At 39.7% G+C, this 19,180-nt stretch overlaps 1 protein-coding gene across 1 annotated transcript; it reads right to left on the bottom strand.

The window, feature by feature from the left end:
- Nucleotides 1–310: 310 nt before the first annotated feature.
- On the bottom strand, nucleotides 311–18,974 carry LOC131200055 (collagenase 3-like). The gene is made up of 10 exons (XM_058186391.1): nucleotides 18,831–18,974; nucleotides 18,106–18,344; nucleotides 16,703–16,851; nucleotides 15,891–16,016; nucleotides 11,940–12,101; nucleotides 11,280–11,397; nucleotides 9,068–9,201; nucleotides 7,381–7,540; nucleotides 4,471–4,574; nucleotides 311–2,179 (listed from the first exon to the last, which is right to left on the bottom strand). The coding sequence occupies exons 1-10, from the start codon at nucleotides 18,951–18,953 to the stop codon at nucleotides 2,079–2,081; spliced, it is 1,416 nt and encodes a 471-aa protein (XP_058042374.1). The 5' UTR covers nucleotides 18,954–18,974; the 3' UTR covers nucleotides 311–2,078.
- Between the last annotated feature and the right edge of the window lie 206 nt (nucleotides 18,975–19,180).

Genomic DNA, 19,180 nt, shown 5'->3' on the forward strand with positions numbered 1-19,180 from the left:
AGGAATTTGGAGGGAGGACAATGATAAAAGGCTGCTCGATGTCTTACATTTTGGCAAAACTTTATGTAATAGATTATCAATGCAAGATAATGCCCACATAGAATGACTAGAGAAGAATATAGTTGGATAATCTCATTTAGACATCATGTTATTTTACGTGTTATTTTTACATAGGCAGCCTTGTTTTCTGTTTACAGAATCATCCCAAGTTTCCTCTTAATTTAAACCACACAAATGATGGGAGGGAAAAAAAATGCACATTTTTAAGGTGTATGTATTTATGCACTTTATTTGTGATTTTAAAAAAAACACGCACACACATAACATAAGAAACATAACTATAACTTCACATATTTTTAAATGCTACGAATTTGTAGACAGTGTTACACTAAATACAAAATGAATGAAAAAATAACTAAAACAAAGGTCTCTTTCCTTGTAAAATGAGGAAATATGCTTTTCAAATTTTTTTCTAAAATGCTCTTATTAAAAAAAAATAAGATTTAAGGAATCTAGGACTCTGGAGATAATCTTCAATTGTGCATTTTCCATGGTCTCCTTTCAGATTTCTTTATGAACTTTAGGGGGGAAATCCCTATTGTTTGAAGTCTTCATTTATACTGAAATGTAGTGCATAGGCTCATAATACCCCCTTCCCCCACTTACTTTCATCCTTAAGGTTTGAGACATCATCCTGAAAAGTGTTTCTTTCTCCAAGTTACAGATAGTTCTTGACTTACAACACTGCATTTAGCGACAGTTCAAAGTTACTACGTCACTGAAAAACGTGACTTATGGCCATTTTCACACTTATAACCATTGCAGCATCCCCATGGTCATGTGATCCAAATTAGGAGGCTTGGCAACTGGTTCATATTTATGATGGTTGCAGTGTCCCAAAGTCATGCGATCATTTTTTATGACCTTCTGACAAGCAAAGTCAATGAGGAAGCCCGATTCACTTAATAACCATTATTAATTTCACAACTGCAGTGATTCACTTAACAACTAGGGCAAGAAAAGTTGTTAAATGGGGCAATACTCACTTAACAACTGTCACACTTAGCAACAGAAATATCGGGCTCAATTATGGCCGTAAGTAGAGAACTACCTGTAAATTTATTAATTTACCTTCGGGTCATCAAGCATGACCTGAGATACTCCTCTGTAATACCCGCTTGAAAGTCAATTTAAATTAAAGCCCTTTTTAAAAAATAAATAAATAAAACTATTTAAATTCTCAGAACGCTCCCAAATTTATCACATTTTCTCTTTTCAAGATCACTTGACTGATCCTTGATGTCGACAATTAACTTCATGAGATTCTGAAAATCAGAGATCTGCCCCAGTGGTGGGTTTCAACTTTTTTACTACCAGTTCTGTGGGCGTGGCTTGGTGGGCATGACATGGCTTGGTGGGTGTGGGTTGGTGGGCGTGGCAGGGGAAGGATACTATAAAATCTCCATTCCCACCCCACTCCAACATTACACTACTGTAAAATCTCCATTCCCTCTCCAATCCAGGGGAAGGTTACTGCAAAATCCCCATTTTCTCCTGATCAGCTGGGACTTGGGAGACAGAGAATAGATGGGGGTGGGGCCAGTCAGAATTTTTACTACCGGTTCTCAGAACTACTCAAAATTTCCACTACTGGTTCTCCAAAACTGGTCAGAACCCACTGAAACCCACCTCTGATCTGCCCCTCCCTCCTCTCTGCCCATTTTTAATTTTATCATTGAACAATTGCCTGAAGTTGCTTACTACCAACAAGGATGTGTTTTTTCCCCCGAGGGTTTCTTTTCTCCAGTCAGTCCTTAACAGGAATATAGTCTTTTATCAACTATTAAATAGTGTTAATCCATATAAAATGTTGATACATTACAAAAAGCTAAACCTTTTCAATTTAACTCAGTTCCAGACTGATAGCTATATGTCCCATATATACAATATAAAATCAGCAACGTTATCTAAGCTTGTTCACAGAATCAAGCTTTTAGTTTTTAAAAAAATATTCACGTACAGTATTATTTTTCATGAGTAGCAAATTATCCCACAGTTCAGAACCCGGCTTAATATATTCAGCACCAAAAGATTGAGTTAGTTCTCAAGACACGACTGATTCTTTCATCCCAGATGCTGAATTCAAACTGCAGTGGTCCGTTGAAGAAATACAAATAGCCTGTAAAAGATTAAAATTATTTTTTTAAAAAATACCGCTTGGTATCACTGCCATATTGCTGCTGATATTGAACACATTTTTTCCCCAAATCGTAAGGATTAGATTCTGAGTTTGCTTCCACCAGCAGGATACTCCAGGAAGTTAATTCTATTCACAGGATATTCCTACCCAGATAGGGGAAGGATAAAACTTTCAGTCAAAGAGTATTTATAGTTCTACTCAACCTATATTTATAGGTTGAACTAGGTAGAATTCTTGGTGCTCTCTGAGCCTGATTGTTTGCTGCAGATGTTTTAACTAGGTTACATCATCAATGCAAGCAAATGTGGGACTCTCTCTCTCTCTCTGTATATATTGTAGCATGTCCTACCACTTTTGATAGAGATGTGATGTTCTCATTGATGGTTCCTTGATTAGTATCTTCTTTTCTGCCTGATTATTTGCCTGGTGATGATACATCTGAGGTTGACTGGTGGAAGGGATGTTTATTGACTAATTCCTAGATTTTTATTCTGTCTTTTGAATGGTGTGTAAATGTAGTTTATCTCTATGGGTCTATTGATGGCTGATTTGTCTGAAATTTTCAATTACCTCCCTTCCAGACCCTGGTACCCTTTGAATATCTGATCTTGACTGAAGTAGCAGAAATGAAATTGGTCAACATTCTCTCCTCTATCCATTCTGCTATTTCAGTGTTCAGTATTGGTCCTATCCAATGACTTCTCAGCCTTTTAGCTTAGATCAAGTATAGTATCCAGAGACTTCTGGTCAAAGAAGTCCATATCTTTGTAGAACTTGGATTAGGACCCAAGTTCCTTTTGCAGGCATGTAAAATCCCACTCTATAGGTGGCAACTGGCCAGCACATCCCTAATCTGGATTTGGGTGGAACAGTTCCTGTATCACTTGTGAATGATTTTGTCCCTTTCTTTGGCAATCAGTTTATCTCCTGGCTAAGTCAATTTTCACATATTTTCATTTTGTGGAAGTTATATGACAGAAAAAGCAAATTTATCATTTCAGAAAGGGTGGCTCAGAACTACAGAGGGAAAGAAAAGAATTCAAAGAGATCCAAAGCACCTACCCAAATTATGTATATCCTGTCTCATTATATTAAGAAACTGCATTACTAAATTTGACAGAATGGCTCTGGAAATTACATAATTGTCTCACTCACTGTTTTGGTTATGGTTATTGATGTTTATGCCTCCTTTAGAATTTAATGGCAAATGTAGTCTTTTAAAATGACCTAATATATTCATGGGATGCAGCGGCTCAGTGGTTAAGACGCTGAGCTTGTCGATCGAAAGGTTGGCAATTCAGCAGTTTGAATCCCTAGTGCCGCGTAATGTGGTGAGCTCCCGTTACATGTCCCAGCTTCTGCCAACCTAGCAGTTCGAAAGCATGTAAAAAATGCAAGTAGAAAAATAGGGTCCACCTTCGGTGGGAAGATAACAGCATTCTGTGAGCCTTTGGCGTTTAATCGTGTTGGTCACATGACCACAGAGACCTCTTCAGACAGCGCTGGCTCTTTGGCTTTGAAAAGGAGATGAGCACCACCCCCTAGAGTCGGGAATGACTAGCACATATATGCGAGGGGAACCTTTATCTTTACCTTTTAATATATTCACTTGTTCACAATTATTTAAAGATATATTGGAAAATGAAAATGTCTTTGACAGTTGGAAACTGCTTGCTTATTTATTTGTATATCATTCTTTTATTCCCTTCTCTTGTTTGTTTAGATACCTTGCATAATATTGTATACTCACTATTGCTGATATAATTGTTTATTACATTGTACCTCACTATTTTTTTAAAAAGTAATTAAACAGAAAGCTATAGTCCAATGTTATTCCTCCCTTGCTTCCAACAAGAGCAGAAGACAACAAACCAGGAATAATTTCTGACTATTTTCTTCCTGGCTTCTTTCTCAGTCTGTTATAAATCTCCAAATTAATATGAATATTAAGCTCTGCTTAATATTACATGGAAGGAAGAGCAAAGAGTGGTGTCAAATTTTGAGGAGGGGGCCTAATGGTTGGTTAAAACCACCTTTTACTTTTACATCTCAGGGGACCCTCCCTTAATTTGGTATCTTTCAGGTAGGTTGGATATGTTATGGCAGTTCAGAACAAGGGTCAATTTCCCAGGAAAACACTTTATGATTTTGTAGAAGCAAGATGGAAACTCGGCCAATCTGTCCAGGGCTGATGGACCAGAAGAAAGGGGAATTACTTAAAAAGGCTGGAAGCCCCCCAAATATCCCTGTCAAAAATCAAACACACATACCGTTCTTCTGATAGACTGCATCTACTCGGCGACCAATTCCTGGGAAGTCGTCTTGTATAAATCTAGGGTAGCCTTTGTCCATGATCTGATTCTGTTCATCAAAACTACATTGAAGAGGAAAACAAATGAAAAGCTGTTACTACTGTTATCCGTGGTTTATTTACAGCATTCTATGTAGTGCAGTTCTTTAGCAAGAATTTCTTTGAAACACAATTTACAACAGGGAAAGCATAATATCCAAGGGCAGGTTTCAAAACCTGTCACTACTGGTTTGCTCATGGGCATGGGCATCCAGGTGGGAGGGTGGAGCCTCCTGCTGCCGCTACCGGTTCTCCCAAATCTGGGCAAACTGGTAGAAACCTACCACTGATAATATCCCGTATTGAAGTAATGGTTTGTCAATAACATAAAATGCTAGGAAAACAAAGCACTTGAATGGCATCCAAAAGACACTGTCAGGCCTAAAACCAAGAGTGACAAATGGTTATTCTTCCAAGATGATTTCTCTCCTGTAGACAGAATCTTGCTAAACTGAGGACTCTATTGTCTGTATCTATCATATACTCTGAGAACTATTGGGGGGGGTCTGTCTTCACCCTCTTTCTCTTACACATAACATCCAAGCTATATTGTCTCTTACTCCACTAGTACACATCTCCTTTTGGCAACCCACCTCTTCACTACATTTCATCACAGTTACCAGCAGCAATGCACCATTGTGTGTTAGAACTTATTTAAGAAAGTGTATTTCCTATGTGTGAGTGTGTGTGTCAGTAGATTCTAATGGTTTCATACTCTGCAAGAGAAAAGACAGAGTAAGCTTAAACAGCAACAGAGCAGCAGACTTATACTGATGGCTTAATATTCAGGGAATGTATTTTCCAAATGAGAATTTTTCCATGACATTTACTTTAATGTTTTTCCAGAGCAACCTTGCCCGGAACTATTTCTCTATTCAGAAAAAAACTGAAATGATGAATTGGAGCAAAATATAGTCATATATAAAAGAGACATCCTGAAGCATTTTCTATGACTTTGTTTATTTTGAGGTCTCACCAGCAATAGAAACAGACAAATACCTGCCACATATCACACCAGACTTAGTGATTGTTGTTAAGAAAGGCAAAGAAGTCTGGACAGTGAATGTTGCAGTACCTAGAGATAGCAGATTAGAAGAGAAAGAAATTGCTAAATACAAAGACTTGGAAGTAGAAATAGAACAACAATGGCAAAAGAAAGCAAGGGTGGTATTAATAGTGTAACCCACCACTTGAATAGCATTAGATGTGACAAAATCACCATCAGTTAATTGCAAAAGGCAGCATTACTTGGAACAATTTACATCCTTTTCCAAAAACACCACACTCCTAACCAGAGCATATAAAACATTTGCTAGACCAATTCTAGAATACAGCTCGCCTGTTTGGAACCCTTACCACATCTCTGACATCAATACAATTGAACGTGTCCAGAAATATTTTACAAGAACAGTTCTCCATTCCTCTGAAAACAATAAAATACCCTATCCCACCAGACTTGAAATCCTAGGCTTAGAAAACTTGGAACTCCGTCGCCTTCGACATGACCTAAGCTTAGCTCACAGAATCATCTATTGTAATGTCCTTCCTGTTAAAGACTACTTCAGCTTTAATTGCAATAATACTAGAGCAACTAATAGATTTAAACTTAATGTCAACTGCTTTAATCTAGATTGCAGAAAATATGACTTCTGTAACAGAATCATCAGTGCTTGGAATACTTTACCTGACTTTGTGGTCTCTTCCCATAATCCTAAAAGTTTTATCCAAAAACTTTCTACTATTGACCTCACCCCATTCCTAAGAGGACCATAAGGGATGTGCATAAGCGCACAAACGTGCCTACCGTTCCTGTCCTATTGTTTTTTTTTCTTTTCTTCTTCCTATATATATGCTTATACCTCCTTATATTTACTCACATATGTGTTTATATACTATATAATCTTTTGTATGATACCTACATATATTGTTGTGACAAAATAAAAAATAAATAAAAAAATAAATCCTGTGATGATATCTCTAACACTATCACTATCAAACATCACCTGCCTATACCAAGCTCTTGGGAAGGACTTGATTGGTGGACAAAAATACCAATCTAGTCTAAAAATCTGGCTGACTCTGCAATTAGGATTAGGGTTACAATAATTTAATTGTTAATTTTAACGTTTTCTTGGCCTACATCAACTTAATCATAGGGGCCGTGGTAGCTCAGGCTGGTAAGAAGCCTGTTATTAGAACACAGCAGCCTGCAATTACTGCAGGTTCAAGCCCAGCCCAAGGTTGACTCAGCCTTCCATCCTTTATAAGGGAGGTAAAATGAGGACCCAGATTGTTGGGGGGGCAATAAGTTGACTTTGTAAATATACAAATAGAATGAGACTATTGCCTTATACACTGTAAGCCGCCCTGAGTCTTCGGAGAAGGGCGGGATATAAATGTAAATTTAAAAAAAATCATAATGATTATTTCTATTGTTTCCCTGGATTTGTTCTAAGGAGAACTCTAATTTGAATAACTGAATGTTCCATGAATTAAAAGTGTTTTAGTACACCATGAAATTTGTGAACCAAAACAAGTGAAAAGGTGAGAACAAATGAATGACCTGACTACAATCTCACAGGAAATGGAAGCACCTGGCTGCATTTGTCTAGTGCAGACAAATAGTGTCAGGTCAGATACCTGCTTGAATGGGAGAAAATCAGAAAGTCCAGGATTGATTTAAAAAAAAAGGAAAAAGAAGAAAATGGCAAACCATTGTCATGAAAATTACATGGACATAACCAAGAGGTCACCCTGAATCAAATTTGATTCAAGGGCATATTTATCTTTGCCTCTCAACAAAAGATGGTGAGAAAAATATTCAACTTACCTCCAGTATTTTTCTCCTGTAAAAAAGAGAGTTTTCCCAGTCTCACCAATATGGACTGCTGCGTCGATTAACTTTATGGATTTTGGCAAACCCAATTCATAAATTTTTTTAGGATAGCCCTCTACTATATCATAACCATTCAAAGCCCAAACTTTTCTGCCTGTAAAAAAAGTAGAAAATACATTGTCATATTTTACATTATAGAACAGAATAGAATAGAATAGAATAGAATAGAATAGAATAGAATAGAATAGAATTGAATTGAATTGAATTGAATTGAATTGAATTCTTTATTGGCCAAGTGTGATTGGACACACAAGGAATTTGTCTTTGGTGCTCTCGGAGTACATAAAAGAAAAGATACTTTTGTCAAGAATCATAAGGTACAACACTTAATGATAATCATAGGGAACAAATAAGCAGTCAAATCATATTAGGAAATAGTCAATATAAATCTTAAGGATACCAGCAACAAGGTTACAGTCATACAGTCATAAGTGGGAGGAGATGGGTGATGGGAAGGATGAGAAGACTAATAGTAGTGCAGATTAGTAAATAGTTTGACAGTGTTGAGGGAATTATTTGTTTAGCAGAGTGATGGCGTTCGGGGAAAAACTGCTCTTGTGTCTAGTTGTTCTGATGTGCAGTGCTCTATAACATCATTTTGAGGTAGGAATTGAAACAGTTTATGTCCAGGATGCAAGGGGTCTGTAAATATTTTCACAGCCCTCTTTTTGATTCGTGCAGTATACAGGTCCTCAATGGAAGGCAGGTTGGTAGCAATTGTTTTTTCTGCAGTTTTAACTCTTAAAAATATCGCCGGCTACTGCAAACCTCCTTCCCAGGCTGAAGGAAATCAGCAACTGGCAGATGACCTGAACGTGTTTTACTGCAGGTTTGAAAAGAAACTACAGCCACCTATCTTTAAACGCCCATCTCAGACACACCAACAACAGCCAAGCCTCCTACAACTGACCCTATCCCATTGGGTTCAATGATACAGAAAAGGAAGTGCAAGACCTATTTCACAGACAAAAGCCAGGAAAAGTTCCAGGCCCAGACAAGATAACTCCTTCTTGTTTAAAAGTCTGTGCTGACCAATTGGCCCCCATCTTCACCCGTATCTTCAATAAATCACTAGAGAAGTGCTATGTTCCTTCTTGCTTCAAATGCTCTACTATCATCCCAGTGCCAAAGAAGCCCACCATCAAGGAACTGAATGATTACAGACCAGTTGCTCTAACGTCTGTAGTCATGAAAACCTTTGAAAGGCTAGTGCTGTCCCACTTGAAAACCATCACAGATCTGCTGTTAGACCCCTTGCAATTTTCTTTATATGCAGTTAACATTGTTAATTTGTAGTTTAGACTTCTATGAAGGACTAATTTAGACTTTCAGTCCTCTAATTTCTGGAAATGCATCCAAGACAACACTGGAACTTTTACATCTCCCCATTCAAGACAAAGAAATCTGAACCCGAATTTTATTTAACGGATATTGGTATTTAAATGATGTTAAATTTTCTTTTAATTGTAACTTTAGAATGATAGAATTATACCGTATTTGTAACTGCAGATTCATAATTGTTTTTTAAGCTTTATTACCATTCTGAAATAGGAATATCACTTTTGGTGGAAAGGAGGACATAATTTAAACTTTTTAAAAAAAATCTTCTTCATCAACTTACCTCGAAAAAGCAGCACACGATCTTTGTCAGAGTGTTCATAGGCTGCATCAATTTTGGTTGGAATTTCTGGCCAAAAAGATCTAATCTGCACCAAATCTGCTTCAACCATCTGAGGATGTAGGCGCCAAAAAAACCTAATTGTAAGAGGAATGTTTTGTTATAAAGTGCCAACCAGTGGTGAAATCCAATTTTTTTTACTAACGGTTCTGTGGGTGTGGCTTGGTGGGCATGATGTGGCTTGGTGGGTGTGGCTTGGTGAACATGGCAGGGGAAGGATACTGCAAAATCTCCATTCTCACCACACTCTAGGAGAAAGATATTGCAAAATTCCCATTCCCTCCCCACTCTGGGGCCAGCCAGAAGTGGTATTTGCCAGTTCTCCGAACTACTCAAAATTTCTGCTACCGTTTCTCCAGAACCTGTCAGAACTTGCTGGATTTCACCCCTGGTGCCTACATTTTATTAAACTACTAACTGGTTCTAGAACTTAATTCTCTGGTGTCGAGACAATATTGTGTACCTACCAATAAATACAACAACCATTAAACTGCATGATTGAATTGAGGGAACTGAACTCTGGGCTTGCATTTCACAGGGACTTAAAAACACTTTGCTTTTAATGTAATTGCTAAGGTTTATTGTTGTTCTTTTTGTAATAACCATCATGAAGTGTTCCTAGCTGACAATGTAAAAAAGCAATAAAAACTTGTATATAATTATCCAAATCATAAAACATATTTATTATCATGCATATGTTCAATAGCACCAATACTATACCGGTTTTCTTATTCTAGGAAATCAGAGATAAAAAAAGATGGAGATAATCAGAGGTAACAAATTACGTGTATTTTTGGGGTCACCAAGGGTGTTCCCTTTTGTTGAACCGAAGTTTGAAATTTTAAATTAAATTGTGGAATGCATACATCCTTGTGTTGGCAGAAAACAATATTAGAAGAAAATTTATTAAACTCCCCCACATTCACACACAGGCACCAGTGATGCTTGTCCTTCATCTATTGTCTGTTTCCAGCCACTGCCAATCTCTTCCCTCCAAGCTCCTTCCAGGCCTAGCAGATTTTATACGTGTGGGAGATACTCTTGAAAGCAGAGGGAAAATGTTAACACCAGGACAATTAATGGCAGTTTAAGCTTGTATCTGTCATGGGATGCGGATGAAATAAATACAATGGAATGGGGACAGAGCCAAAAGGGATATTGCAGGTTCCTATCATGTCATGGATAAATGCAAGCAGAGAATAGTCCTAAAATATTAGCATAGTTTTCAACAACCTTTTCATCAAACCTTCTGAGATATTGATAGGTCAATTTCATTAAGTCTCGGACTCAAGAAGTACATTTGGAAAGGGTCATCTGGAGTCACTTTGGTGATGCCCAATTTGATTTTGATTGATCTCAAGATATCTTGATTGCAAATATAATTCTAAGCAGACCATAATGGTCAAGCAACCCAAACTTACAGGCTGCCAATTCCCAAAAGCACACATATATAAAAGTGTTGAATAAAATGGTGGTGGTGATCAGTGGTGGAATGCTGCCGGTTTAACAACCGGTTCAGTGTGCGCATGTTTTGCACATGTGGGTGCCTAAGGCACTTGCGTGCAGTGCTGAAAATGGAGCATTTAGAAGCTCATCTGCTTACCTTCCATGTCAGCAATGGGTAAGTAGAATAGTGAGGGGGGGAGGGGAGAGAAATCAGCTGTGCCACATAATTGAGATGAGCTACAAAGCAGGAAATAAAGGACAGGATAGAGTGGGGGCAGTTGGGCGGGGCCAAGTGATCGTCAGAGCTATCGGTTCACCTAAACTGGTCCGAGCCGGCTGAATACCACTTCTGGTGGTGATGAAGATGAGGATGATAGATAGCACAATGTATATTTGCTTGTTTTGTTTGCTTTTGACTAGATTATTTTTACACAATACAGAACAAACAATTAATGGGTAAATAAAGTCAGCATACAATGCAGTGAATTGGCCTTTAACATCATGCAGTGATTAATCATTGGTTAGAGGAAGGGATTGTTGCAATGTTTTCATCTGTAATGTTTGGAAGCTATACATGCAGATCTCAAGATCTGCAAGGTCTGTTGGAGCAATTTAATCTTATAATTAATCATTGCCTCCCTTAATTGGCAAAAGATCTCACGAAGTCATAAGTGGTAGAGAAATCTTTCATCGTTCATTTATGACTTACCTGTCTTTGAAGATCATCATTTCTCCTCGAAACTCTGTGATAGCATCAAGTGTTAAGTTTTCACTGCATTTCTCAGGGGTTTTTGGATGATCAGGATGGGGATCGTGATCTCCTGCACCTGGAGTCGATACATTGTTTATTCATTAAATATAGGTTACATGCTGTGATTCTAAGACCTTGGGTGATGCACTAATTAAACAATATTTGTAGAACACAGGACATTTTTGCATTTCTCCCTATCTCATCACGTTTCCATTGATGAAAACAACTTATACGAATTTTGTGCTGCTTCCAATTTTCCCATACTTTCATTAAATCTCTAACCAGGAAATGTTCTCGTTAGTTTTTGTTTGTTTGTTTGTTTGTTTGGCTTTTTAAAAAAGATTGGATATGGACAGTTCAGAAACTTTCAGAGTCATGGAAAGATCAGGAACGATAAAGCACAAAACCAGCAATTTGGTTATTGCTTCAAAAGCAAGCAAAGTCCATTACACCGCCAAGAGAAATTCAAATAAACGTTCAAGCATTCTGAGAATAAGAGAGAAAAGCAGAGAGCTCTATTGCAGAAGAAGAAGAAGAAGAAGAAACCTTAAGAAATTACAAGGCAGGTTTTGGCACAGCGTTTCAATAAGTAGAAGAAACGTTAAACCACCAGCTTACCATAAAGAGTCTGGATCCCTTGTAGATCATCATCTGGCAACAAGAAGCCAGTGTTCCCTGTGTATGTGTAGACTGGATACATCAGAGCACCTGGATCTCTGGAATGCTCGAGTCCAAGAGCATGGCCAAATTCGTGGGCAGCCACGAGGAACAAATTATATCCTAGGAAACAATATGCCTTTGTGTCAAGAAAGCAACCAAGCTTGCATCCTAATTTTGTCAGGTTAAATGCCTGTTTTTTTCCTTTTGTTTCTTTTGGTAGCATTCAAAATAATAACAGCCATCATTTGAGTGTTTGTTTAATTCAGGGGTGTCCAAACTTGGCAACTTTAAGACTTGTGGACTTCAACTCCCAGAATTCTTCAACCAGCCAAGTTTGAACACCCCTGGTTTAATTAGTCCTAGAGGCTCCTCCAATATTTTCACTTTCCATGAATTGAAATTGTATCTGTTAGCTAAATTACTTACCTACGTAGATAGGAAAGTTGGGGGTTAGGCTATCTATTTGCATCTGGAGGCAACATTTCCTCTTTCTACTAAGGTTTTCAGCCTCCAAGGACTTTTGGGGTCATGAAGATGGCTGCTGTTATGTCACTAGAAATATTTATTTTATTTATTTATTTTGTCACAACATCATACAAAAAGATTATATAGTATATACACATATAAACATATATAGGAAGAAGAAAAGAAAAACAATAGGACAGGAACGGTAGGCACGTTTGTGCGCTTATGCACGCCCCTTATGGTCCTCTTAGGAATGGGGTGAGGTCAATAGTAGAAAGTTTTTGGTTAAAGCTATTAGGATTATGGGAAGAGACCACAGAGTCAGGTAAAGTATTCCAAGCACTGATGATTCTGTTGCAGAAGTCATATTTTCTGCAATCTAGATTAAAGCGGTTTACATTAAGTTTAAATCTATTGGTTGCCCTTGTATTATTGCAATTAAAGCTGAAGTAGTCTTTGACAGGAAGGACATTACAATAGATGATTCTGTGAGTTAAACTTAGGTCTTGTCAAGGCGACGGAGTTCCAAGTTTTCTAAGCCTAGGATTTCAAGTCTGGTGGGATAAGGTATTTTGTTGTTTTCAGAGGAATGGAGAACTCTTCTTGTAAAATATTTCTGGACACGTTCAATTGTATTGATGTCAGAGATGTGGTGAGGGTTCCAAACAGGTGAGCTGTATTCTAGAATTGGTCTAGCAAATGTTTTATATGCTCTGGTTAGTAGTGTGGTGTTTTGGAAAAGAAGCTACGCAAAATTAGGTTTACAACTCTTAGAGCTTTTTTTGCTATGTAGTTGCAGTGGGCTTTGGCACTTAGATCATTTGACATGAAAACTCCAAGGTCTTTAACGGGATGGGGGTCGTCTGTAAGGTAATGTCCATCTAGTATGTACTTAGTTTTAGAGTTCTTTTTTCCTATATGTAAGACTGAGCATTTGCTGGTTGAAATTTGGAGCTGCCAATTTTTAGACCAAGCGGTTAGATGGTCAAGGTCGTTTTGAATGATAGAAGTGTTGTCTGTGGTGTTAAATAGTTTGACATCGTCAGCAAAGAGAACACAATTACTTGAGATATGGTCACAAAGATCATTAATGTATAGAATAAAGAGTGTTGGTCCATGGAGTTCTGATTATTCCTCCCTCCCTTTTGGAGAAGCTCATACAGCTAGTCCTCATCTTACAACAGTTTGTTTAGTGACCGTTGAAAGGTACAATGACATAGAAAAAAGTGATTATCATTTTTCACACTTATGACCATCGCAACATCCCCTTGCTGACATGATCAAAATTCAGATGCTTGGCAACTGACTCGTATTTATGACGGTTGCAGTGTCCCGGGATCATGAGATCACCTTTTGTGACCTTCTGACAAGCAAAGTCAATGGGGAAGCCAGATTCACTTAACAACCGTGTTACTAAGTTAACAACTGCAGGGATTCACTTAACAAATGTGGCAAGAAAGGTCATAAAGTGGAGCAAAACTCACAAATGTTTCACTTAGCAACAAAAATTCTGGGCTCATATGTGGTCATAAGTTGAGGACTACCTGTATATTTTTTCCCCCTTGTGCTTAAAAGTTTTCTTGGCAGCAGAACAGAATTGGCTTCTAAGAACTTTTGCCAACAGCTTTGGAATTCTTTTCTGAACTCCATCCAGAGGTGGTATTCAGCAGGTTCTGACCAGTTTTAGAGAACCGGTAGCAGAAATTTTGAGTAGTTTAGAGAACCGGTAAATACCACCTCTGACTGGCCCTGCCCCCATCTATTCTCTGCCTCCCAAATTTATTATTTTATTTATTTTATTTATTCGTATTTGTATACCGCCCTATCTCCCGAAGGACTCAGGGCGGTTCACAGGCAAGTAAAAACATATATGTACAAATTAAGAAAACCATTAAAAAACTTATTCTAAAAGCCAAATTATTAAAAATAGTATAAATATTAAAACCAATTAAAACCCCTATAAATTTAAAAACTAGTCCAGTCCTGCGCAGATGAATAAGTGTGTTTTAAGCTCGCGACGGAAGGTTCAGAGGTCCGGAAGTTGACGGAGTCCTGGGGGGAGTTCGTTCCAGAGGGTGGGAGCCCCCACAGAGAAGGCCCTTCCCCTGGGCATCGCCAGACGACACTGCCTAGCTGACGGCACCCTGAGGAGTCCCTCTCTGTGAGAGCGCACGGGCCGGTGAGAGGTATTCGGTAGCAGTAGACGGTCCCGTAAGTAACCTGGCCCTATGCCATGGAGCGCTTTAAAGGTAGTTACCAAAACCTTGAAGCGCACCCGGAAGGCCACAGGTAGCCAGTGCAGTCTGCGCAGGATAGGTGTCATACGGGAGCCACGAGGGGCTCCCTCTATAACCCGCGCAGCCGCATTCTGAACTAACTGCAGTTCCAGGTGATCAGGAGGAAATACGGATTTTGCAATAAGCTTCCCCTGGAGTGGGGAGGGAATGGAGATTTTACAGTATCCTTCCCCTGCTATGCCCACCAAGTGTTGTGTCTGCGCCCCCTGAGCCGGGCTCCCTGCCAGAAAGTTACTTGGAAAGTGAGGGGGAAGGGCCATCAGGACTTACCTCGGGAGCACCGGCTTCCCTGGCTCAGCTCCAGGAGCCAGAGGCAGGCCACGTGGAGGAGATAATGAGGCCTCCGTCTCCTGACTCTTTCCCCCCCCCCCAGGCCATGCCTCCGGACCCAGCTGATGGCAATCAGGCCTGGCTGGACCCTAGGTTTCGTAGGCAGGAGAGGCGGGAACAACAGAAGCAGGGGTGGGGGAGGAGTAGGAAGTGCTGAGTCATGGAAACACACCCCACAGGATATAAAACCAGCGAGGGCTGCTATGCCTCTTCGTAACAGGCAAGTCAACTGCTTAACTAGAGCTGAAATACTGTTTGTTCCTGGGTGACTCATCGGCATCAAGGGAGATAACAGAATCACTTGGCAGATGCTCGCTAGTTTGCTGCCAGAGCTGATAGTGCCGGCTAATTAAGCCATCGCTCGGACGGAGGCGAGGGGGGACAGAACACCAAGCCACGCCATGCCCACCAAGCCATGCCCAAAGAACTGTTAGTAAAAAAAGTTTAATCCCACCACTGTCTCTATCCAAGTATTGACCTTGCTTAGCTTTCAAAGCTAGAATATATGCTGCTAACAGCTAAGGTTATGCACATTTATCTGATCTGAATTCAGTCAAATATGCGCTCATCTTTGTGAAAATAGGAAGTGAATTAATTAATGCAATTGATATTGATAAGCTGGTAGTAATCAAAACAAACATCTCTGCCCATTATGAAATTATGAAGCTGAACAATGACTAATCATATTCATGTATTTCCACAAAAAGGAAAGTCCACTTATGAAAGAAGTCACTGATTAAACATTGACATCAAATATGGTTGAGAACCATAGAACATGAAGGGAGTGGAAATGCTTTTTAAAACCCATTTTAGTTACCTTTGGAATCGGTTGACCACAATTCATCCTCATCAAAATGAGCATCTCCTCCATAACCTGGTCCAGGAGGGAAAGCATGAGCCAGGAGACCAGAAGGTCCATCAAAAGGATAGAAATCACCATGTTCTACAAACATATGGAATAATAATAAACGCCATTAGTATTTTTAACTTACAATCAAATCAAACGATAACCCTTCTATTAACATACAAAAAACAAGTAAAGAACAGAAGAGCCCTGAAGCTGGACTGGGCCAGCTACAAATGAAGCCCACCATTTCATGTTACCGATCAAATGCATACAAAAAGTTCTCAAATACAGACAGCGCAATGCTAGTCCTCTCCCACCATTGCTCTCCAGTAAGTTGCTTGTGATTCCAGCATTACCAAACACCTATCAAAACTAGTAGTAATCATGTCCTCCATGGCTTCACCAAGTAGTAATCATGTCCTCCAGCATTACCAAACATACTTCAAAACTAGTAGTAATCATGTCCTCCATGGCTTCACCAAGAAAACACCAACGGCAACTATTTCCTAATTATTTTTTTAACAGATTAACAGAGTTGGAAGGGACCTTGTAGGTCATCTAGTTCAGGGGTCTCCAACCTTGGTCCCTTTAAGACTTGTGGACTTCAACTCCCAGAGTCCCTCAGCCAGCAAAGCAAAGCTGGCTGAGGGACTCTGGGAGTTGAAGTCCACAAGTCTTAAAGGGACCAAGGTTGGAGACCCCTGATCTAGTCCAACCCACCCCCCTCACCCAAGCAGGAGACTCTACACCATTTCTGACAGATGGCAGTCCAGTCTATTTACCTCTTCGTCCAAAGGAGATCATGATATCTGCCACTCCAGTGCGAATTCTGGTGAAGTTGAGTGGTGTCACGTCAGACCAGACTTTGAATGCCTTTCGGAAGGCTCGCTCCACTTCAGACTTTTTCAGATCAGGGGTGTAATTTAAGATCCTACCAAAATCAAACCAATGACTTGTTTTTTTAAAGACTCAGAAAAAAATTGCAAAACACTCAGTAATAATAATGTGATATTCTTTCTTACGCTTTTGATTTTGCAAACCGAAGCAGTTTTCCTATATTTACTGAAGCAGGTTTTCTAGTCACCAAAAATGTGGTGGTGGTGGGTTTTTTTGTGTGTTTGTGTTTCTTTTTTGGCAGAGTAATAATAAATTTGCCTTATTTTTACAAAGATGAATTTCATACGTAATGGAAATAACTGAGATTGCTTGGGTCTGTGAGACTTGTGGTTTGTTTACTGAAAGCTGCTTTAACACGTTTAAAGCTGTTTAAACATTGTTCCACCATAAAGCAGCTTCATAGCATTCATCTTAATGTCACATATGTAATACATAACATTCATCTTAAATAAGCCCTCTATGATATTATCATAAATAAAAGGAGACAATCCCTCTGAGGCAGGGGTGGTATTCATTTACTTTCCCTAAAAAGGTAAAGGTAAAGGTTCCCCTCGCACATACATGCTAGTCGTTGCCGACTCTAGGGGGCAGTGCTCATAACAGTTTCAAAGCCGAAGAGCCAGCGCTGTCCAAAGACGTCTCCATGGCCATGTGGCCGGCATGACTCAATGCCAAAGGCGCACGGAACTCTGTTACCTTCCCACCAAGGTGGTCCCTATTTTTTCTACTTGCATTTTTACGTGCTTTACAAACTGCTAGGTTGGCAGAAGCTGGGAAAAGTAACGGGACCTCACCCCGTTACACAGCAGCACTAGGGATTCGAACCGCTGAGCTGCTGACCTTTCGATCGACAAGCTCAACGTCCTAGCCCCTGATCACAAATGCCCACCCGGCCTTCTGTGCATGCGCTTTGCTGGTGTGCGCAACCCGTGCATGCACCCAGCCTCAAAAATGTGCCTAAATAGGATGGCATAGAGCCAGGGCGCGTGGGCAGGTGGGCGGGTCCATCTTCAATTTTCCGCTGCCGGGTCGGGCGAATCGACCCAAACTGGCTGAATACCTCTGCTCTGAGGATATGGAAAATATTTAAGATCACATTGTCATTTCTATTAAAAACATCCTATCCTTTTGCCTCATTCCCTCACCCACCACGGCCATCAAATCTCCTCCAAATTTTAGCCTTTTGATGATTCCCACCCCTCCCCCTTGTAGCATAGGTGATGGGTGCCACTGGCATGGGAAATCCGTCAGCACAAATTGTTTGGATCTGGAGCTAGCTGTTTCTCACCTGTATGTTAAATTAGTATGGGACCACTTTAGCTTTCGAGGGAAAAAGTTGTACTCTCCCACATCAGGGACTCCACATCGGGGCTGCTTCATTAATTCATAGGTTTCTTCATTCAGCTTTCCGGTGACTTCTAGCCCCAAAAACGATTGCATTTCTCGAAGTTTGGTGGAAAATGTATCCCCTGACTTCAAGATGCCGGCGGGACTTGACCAGAGATTATAATGAGTCTTTAAATAGTGCTGGAGAGAAGAAAGAAGAGGGGAAAAACAGTTTTTCAATAAGGTACTTTAATACTGATGGCAATAGTAACATAAAAGAAAATCACTAGTAGAGTTAGAAATAAAAGTTATAATATTTCATAGAGATTCACCAAAAGTTCAGGTCTTTTCTATTGTAGCTTACCATTCATATGTTAACAGAATAATAACAGTCCAACTCCTGTTCAAGCAAGAAACCCCACATCATTTCAGGCAAAAGTTGACCAATCTGCTAAAACCCTCCCATGTTGACGCACCCACAACTTCTGGAGGCAAGTCATTCCACTGCTGAATTGTTCTAATTGTCAGGTAATGTCTCCTTAGTTCTAGGTTGCTTCTCTCCTTGATTAGTTTCCATCCATATTGATAGTGATAGCGATGGAGAAGAAGATATTGATAGAGAAGAAAGAAACACAGAGAAGAAAAACAGATGCAGGAATGTGCGGTTTAACGAATCAATCACTTTACCTCTGCAAACTGCAGCTCCTGTTTTGTGAACTCGTCGCTATCATCCTCATCGGAAATCTGTAATCTAAAACACCAGGACAGGCCCAGCAACAGAAAAAAAGCGACTGCAGAATTCGGATGCATCTTGCAGATTCGATGGATGCTAAAGGCTGGAACTCTTGATGGTTTAGCAAAATAACCTGCCCTGCCTTTTATAGACCGCCTCTGATGATTCATCATGTTTCACTGAGAAATACCAACTTCCGAGTGCCAGAGAGTAAACATTCTTACTCTGCTCTCTCCTTCCCCCCCCCCCACAACCTCTTTTCCCCTCAAAAAGGCTTGGCTTGGCTTAGGGGAAATCTTCTGTT

This window comes from Ahaetulla prasina, chromosome 5 (genome assembly GCF_028640845.1).
Source record: "Ahaetulla prasina isolate Xishuangbanna chromosome 5, ASM2864084v1, whole genome shotgun sequence".
NCBI classification, from domain to species: domain Eukaryota; kingdom Metazoa; phylum Chordata; class Lepidosauria; order Squamata; family Colubridae; genus Ahaetulla; species Ahaetulla prasina.

Coding starts and splice junctions, on each gene's coding strand:
- LOC131200055 (XM_058186391.1), bottom strand. CDS start 18,953: ATGCATCCGAATTCTGCAGTCGCTTTTTTTCTGTTGCTGGGCCTGTCC. Junction 16,017..16,702: donor GATCTCCTTTGGACGAAGAG/GTAAATAGACTG, acceptor ATATGTTTGTAG/AACATGGTGATTTCTATCCT. Junction 9,202..11,279: donor ATGATGATCTTCAAAGACAG/GTAAGTCATAAA, acceptor TCTTACAATTAG/GTTTTTTTGGCGCCTACATC.